Source organism: Silurus aristotelis (genome assembly GCF_946808225.1).
Source record: "Silurus aristotelis genome assembly, chromosome: 3".
NCBI classification, from domain to species: domain Eukaryota; kingdom Metazoa; phylum Chordata; class Actinopteri; order Siluriformes; family Siluridae; genus Silurus; species Silurus aristotelis.
In genome coordinates, this window is record NC_139576.1 from 37,627,311 (window position 1) to 37,633,365 (window position 6,055).

The 6,055-nt window shown below is 42.7% G+C and overlaps 1 protein-coding gene across 1 annotated transcript; it reads left to right on the plus strand.

The window, feature by feature from the left end:
* The first annotated feature begins 316 nt into the window (after positions 1 to 316).
* Positions 317 to 5,981, plus strand: dct (dopachrome tautomerase). Its single transcript, XM_083537370.1, has 8 exons — positions 317 to 848; positions 1,711 to 2,010; positions 2,713 to 2,813; positions 3,095 to 3,261; positions 3,530 to 3,709; positions 4,523 to 4,658; positions 4,748 to 4,946; positions 5,321 to 5,981. Exons 1-8 carry the CDS (start codon positions 539 to 541, stop codon positions 5,482 to 5,484), a joined length of 1,557 nt encoding a protein of 518 aa, XP_083393496.1. The 5' UTR covers positions 317 to 538; the 3' UTR covers positions 5,485 to 5,981.
* Positions 5,982 to 6,055: the final 74 nt, after the last annotated feature.

Here is a 6,055-nt window from a genome sequence, read left to right on the forward strand (position 1 = left end):
AGGTGTGGTTTTTGAGCTGGATTTGCAGAGAACTTGAACTTTCATTAACATTCTAGATTGAAGAGATCTACTGAAAACACTGATCTCAATTTGTGAGCGAAGAATCATGAAGATGTTGTGGATCATCAGGGTAGGGCGGAGATCTCAGAGCAGACTGATTGTCTGGTTTAAGACTGGTTCTAGATGTTCATCTGACCTCCACAATAGATGTGATGCCAGTGGGGAACAAAGGTTCATTTAAAGTTTGGCTTCCTGAAATCGAGGAGACACACACATGCTCTATTTGCTCTAGGGCTGAATGGTTTCACACACTCTCTCTCTCTCTCTCGTGTGTGTGTGTCAGGTGATGACCACGAGGCCTTAGTTCTAATCCTCATAGAAAAGAATGTACCAGGCGCTGACAGAGGAAAGAATTCCGAGCACGAGAACACACACACACACACACACACACACACACACACACACACACACACCGAGGTGGCTTTTACATGAACACACACACAGGGGTATTTAGTCCGTGTCATTAAGGCTAGGAAGGATGGTGATGATGATGATGAGGAGGACGGTGCTGCTGATGAAGGTGCTGGTGTGCTCCTGGTGCGCGTTCGGCGGTGTCCGGGCGCAGTTTCCGCGCGCGTGCAGCTCGGTGGAGGCGATCGAGTCGAAGCGCTGCTGCCCGTCGCCGAATACAGACCCCGGGGACGCGTGCGGCGCGCGCTCGGGCCGTGGGATCTGCAGCGCCGTGCGCACGGACACGCGCCCGTGGGGGGGAACGTACACGCTGCGCAACGTGGACGACCGCGAGCGCTGGCCGACCAAATTCTACACAGAGACGTGCACGTGCTTCGGTAAAAAAAAAAAAAAGGAAAAACTTCTCTTCTCTTCTCTTCTCTTCTCTTCTCTTCTCTTCTCTTCTCTTCTCTTCTCTTCTCACATTGTTTTTAATAATCCCAGACTTTAAATTCTATTGGCAGATCTATAATTATATATATATATGCACAGTAGATCTAATAAAAAATTTAGTTTGTAGTAATCTTCTAACACACACACACACACACACACACACACACACACACACACACACACACACACACACATATTATGTTATTGCATGATCCATCAGGTGCCCCATTGTGTAGCAGCTAAAGCTCCTAATCTGCTCTGCGCCCAAACCTGAAGGCGATTTACAGGTGCAGAAATAAACTGGGTTTCAGTTGTGGAACCTGCTGGAAATACACACTTATACATCCTGGTCAGGTGTGAATGCTGGATTATGATTGGCTGGAAGTTCAGGTGTGAATGCTGGATTATGATTGGCTGGAAGTTCAGGCGTGTGTTCAGAGTGTTGAACATATAGTTAGTTTGCGTTTGTAAATTTAATCTACACGCTGCTTATAAATGCCTGTAACCATAGTAACACCCAGTTTCAATTCCCGGCAGCTATTGTACACGTTTTCTAAAGACTTTACTGAGCTCCACGGAGGATTTTTGCTTGTGGTGTAATTTATATAATGAATACGGTGATGAGATTCAGAAACGAGATGAAAACCTTTAAATGAAAATAGAAAGAAACTCCAACAGTTTAATTTTAGGAGTATCAGTAATTAATAATATTCACATGAAGGTTATTATATACACGTGTTCTGAGATACCTGATAAACTTCACCCTGATGCTGTACTGTGACACACACTTGTGTGTTTTCATGTCAGGAAACTTTGCGGGTTATGACTGTGGTGAGTGTAAGTTCGGCTGGACAGGTCCCACCTGTAATCTCCGCAAGGCTCCTGTGACCCGCAAGAACATCATGTCTCTGAGTGTGGAGGAGAGGCAGGTGTTCCTGGAGGCGCTGCAGCTTTCCAAACGCACCATCCACCCACAGTACGTCATCGCCACCGAGCACTGGCTCGGCCTCATCGACCACCAAACCAACCAGACTCGCTTCAGCAACATCACTGTGTACGACCTGTTCGTCTGGCAGCACTACTACTCCGTGAGGGACACGCTGCTCGGTGAGGAACAGGCAAAGTTCAGTTTAAAGGAATGCTTTAATTAAAAGGATTAGGAATGGGATTATACCTTCATGTTCAGGGTTTATTTTTGAGATCCACTTTGCTGTCTGAGGGAAATGAAGGTCAGAAGTCATATTAAGTGTTAAAGCACCAAACAAAAATATACTATAGACATGAGGTTGGTGTTTGGGTTTAAAGTCTAGTGTTTAGGTTTAGGGATTAGAGTTAAGGGTTGCAATTAGTGTTTAGGTTTGAGATTGGTGTTTAGAAATAGTGTTTAGTCTGGAGGTTGAAGGCTTGGGGTTGATGTTAGGTTTAGGGTTAGATTTAAGACATACTGTAGGGATTAAAGTTAAGGCTTGGTGTTAATATAAAGGTTTAGAGGTTGGAGATTAGACTTGGGGTTGGGGTTGATGTTGGGCTTGGGGTTAGTGTTTAGTCTAGAAGTTGATATTAAGTCTTAAGGATTAGGCTAAAGTTTCGGGGTTGATGTTAAGGCAGTGGGGTTGGAGTTTAGGCTTTATATTAGCCTTAGGTTCGGGGTTAGAGTTTAGGTTTAGAGTTGGTGTTTGATTTGGGTTTAGGCTTGGAGTTGAGGTTAGGTTTGGGATTAGTGGTATGCTTGGTCTTAGAGTTTAGGCTTGGGGTTGGTGTTTAGGCTTGTGATTTAATTATTTATTTGACAATATGGTGGAATTCCAGGTCCTGGGCGGCCATTCAAAGGCATTGATTTCTCCCATAAAGGCCCTGCCTTCATCACCTGGCACAGGTACCACCTACTGAGTCTGGAAAGAGACCTTCAGGTGTGTAAAACGAGCACCATCACATGTTAGTCAAAGGGGGAGGGGGTTTAGGATTGAAGATTATTGTGTAAGATTAATGGGAATATTAAGAGTTGGTCCAAAAGTGATTTCAGTATTTAGCTATGAATCGTTCCTTGTATTCAGAATCAGGTTACACATGTGCTTAAATCGAAACTTTCCATCTTTAACCATGAAAATGCCTCCACACAGCTTCTAAAGCAGCAGTTACTCCAGTGTGGATCGTGGCATCAGAGCTCCTTATGACTTTTTTGTTATTACAGAAACTGATCGGTGATGAAAATTTCGCGATCCCATACTGGAACTTTGCGACGGGCAGCTCGGAGTGTGAAGTGTGCACTGATGACCTTCTGGGTGGAGAAGACCCCAGTGACCCCTCACTCATCAGTCCCAGATCAGCGTTTAGTGACTGGGGCATTGTGTGTGACAGGTGTGTATCAAACCTACTTACACACCTGTTCGCTTTTCTACTCAAGTCCTAAAAATTTTTCTCTAGAATTTGCTCTTACGCTGAAAACACAGAAAAATTAAGTACTGATTATGAGGAAATAATGTCGAGATCTTAGGACCTCCGTAGTTTTCTCTGAACGCTGCAGTGTAATATTTGAGAGAATGTGTTGGACAGTAAAATCAACACACAGCTGCACTGAAGGACTCGATATTGCATGAGTGTTTATATATTCATGTCTCTGCTGTAGCTTAGACGAGTATAACCGCTTGGTGACGCTGTGTAACGGGACGAGAGAGGGACCTTTACGCCGTGGCCGGAGGGAAAGACATAATTTTACTTTACCGACGATGGACGATGTGCACAGATGCCTGCAGTTACAAGACTTCGACAGTCCGCCGTATTTCACCAATTCCACCTTCAGTTTCAGGTACAACAACTAAACACATCTCATTTATTCACCTGGATTTTCATTACACATTTAGTGAGTAAACCAGTTGTAGTCGAAATATTTGTTTCTATATGAATGAACCAGGGTTGCCAGATTTCAGCGAATTGTTAGCTACTATTACACACGAGTAGCTTTTTCTCGTATCTGTATTTTACTGATGTTTTTCCATTTGGGGAGGTTTTTACTGAAACTTCACTACATTTCAAAGTCAAATATTTTACTCAACTACAATCAGTCGTTTCTTTTTATTAACGAGGATAAAAACGTAACTGGTGAAGCACGCGGCGAGTCACCAATCAGGATCGAGCGCACGCTCTGTTTTACACGTGTTCTGATCGGCGCTCGGTGCATCTACTGATCACCAACATACAGTTCAGCATCAGTTCAACATCAAGCAGAACATTTAGAGAGGAATAAATGATGAAGAAACTCCAGACTCGAACTCACCACAACACACGTGACCTTAATTACGTGATAATTTTGAAGTAGATGAAAAGATGGTTTTGTGTTCATGATGATTGTAACAGAAATCAGTGTTTGAGTCATTAATATCATTCTATTAATAGATCAGTGTGCTGAGAGTCACATTCGAGTCTTTACACAGAAACTGAGGTGATTAAGTGAAGAATCTTGTGATAAAAATGATCACAGGAACATTAGAGTTATAATAAATCACTACTTTGGAAACTGAAGTTCATTTGAAGGCAAAAACATTTGTACTTTTACTCAAGTGAACAAAGACATTAATATAGTGTCTCTAATTTTACTCCAATGCATGGTAATGTCCTACAGGAACGCCCTGGAGGGATTCGATAAAGCAGACGGGGAACTGGACAGCGCTGTTACGGGGTTACACAACCTCGTCCACGACTTCCTGAGTGGCACCAACGCGCTCCCTCACTCCGCTGCCAACGACCCCGTCTTCGTAGTGAGAGATCAGAACACACACTTATACAATGAGGAATCAGGAATCAATCAGAGATGAAGCAGAGATGAATGATCCTTGTGCTTTTACAGGTCTTACACGCCTTCACGGATGCCATATTTGAAGAATGGATGCACCGTTTTCTGAAAAACGACAGTTTTCCTGAAGAAATGGCTCCCATCGGACACAACCGCCATTTTAACATGGTTCCCTTCTTTCCTCCGGTCACAAATGAAGAACTCTACATTCCCTCCATCCAGCTGGGCTACTCGTATGAAATCGACCTCACAGGTACATTCACTGAAATACAATAACCTCAGTCCAATCTAACTGTAGTGGTCCTCAAAGTGTGGGGCGCGCCCTCTAGTGTGAAATAAAGACATTGCAGGTGGGGCGCAATGTACAGCAGGATTTATATCATTTTTCTTTATTAATCCTAATTCATGATTTTATCTATAAAAAATAGAGTTTATACACTTAAAGTGATGACAAACCAACAATCAGGTCATAAATGCAAGTAAATTAAAACATCAGTTATGATATCGAAAACAACTAAAATTTTATTTTTGAACTTGGCAGAAAAAGTTTGAAAACCACTGTGCTAATGTGTGTGTGTGTGTGTGTGTGTGTGTGTGTGTGTGTGTGTGTGTGTGTGTGTGTTGCAGACCCAGTACAGTCCCAGGCTGTATTCCTCATCGCTGGCTCATGCCTCGCTCTTCTCGTCCTCATCGCTCTCGCGGTTCTGTTTGTTCGGCAGAGACGTAGACGCGAGTATGAGCCGCTCGTCAGCGCCGGATATCCTGTTGTGAAATACACCGAGGAGGCGTGATCTGAAAGATATATTACACAACTAGTGCAATTCTTACTTTTTCAAGGCATTAACAAAGTAAATTAAGAGTAATAAAATAAACACGGCTCATGCTAGCTAATTATCGTCACAATTGACATCACGCTAAAATCACGCTAATCTCACGCTGGCATCATGCTAATCTCACGCTAATCTCACGCTGGTATCATGCAAATTTTACGCTGGCATCATGCTAATCTCACGCTAATCTCACGCTGGTATCATGCTAATTTTACGCTGGCATCATGCTAATCTCACGCTAATCTCACGATGGCGTCATGCTAATCTTGTTAAAAGTAGACTTTGTGCGTGTGAGTATGAATCAGTCTGATGTTGGATGTAAAATTTCACCCTGATTTATTTCCTGTCTTCACATTTGTTTTTATGTTTTAGCAAACAAACAATATGCCATTTTGGTTCCTTCATCATTTTGATAGTTACAAATGCAGTCTCAGGAGTTTTTTTTTTTTTTTTTTCAACGTTCATTTTAACAAGCAAGTCTCATCTTAAACTTAAAGATCTTCTGTGGTCCAGTAGTTCTGTAGGAGTGAGA

Bases quoted from the DNA above. Each gene is read 5' to 3' on its own strand.
- dct (XM_083537370.1), top strand. From the start codon at position 539: ATGGTGATGATGATGATGAGGAGGACGGTGCTGCTGATGAAGGTGCTG. The intron at 2,011-2,712 runs GTGAGGAACAGG...GTGGAATTCCAG, and splicing joins CGTGAGGGACACGCTGCTCG to GTCCTGGGCGGCCATTCAAA. The intron at 2,814-3,094 runs GTGTGTAAAACG...TTGTTATTACAG, and splicing joins GTCTGGAAAGAGACCTTCAG to AAACTGATCGGTGATGAAAA.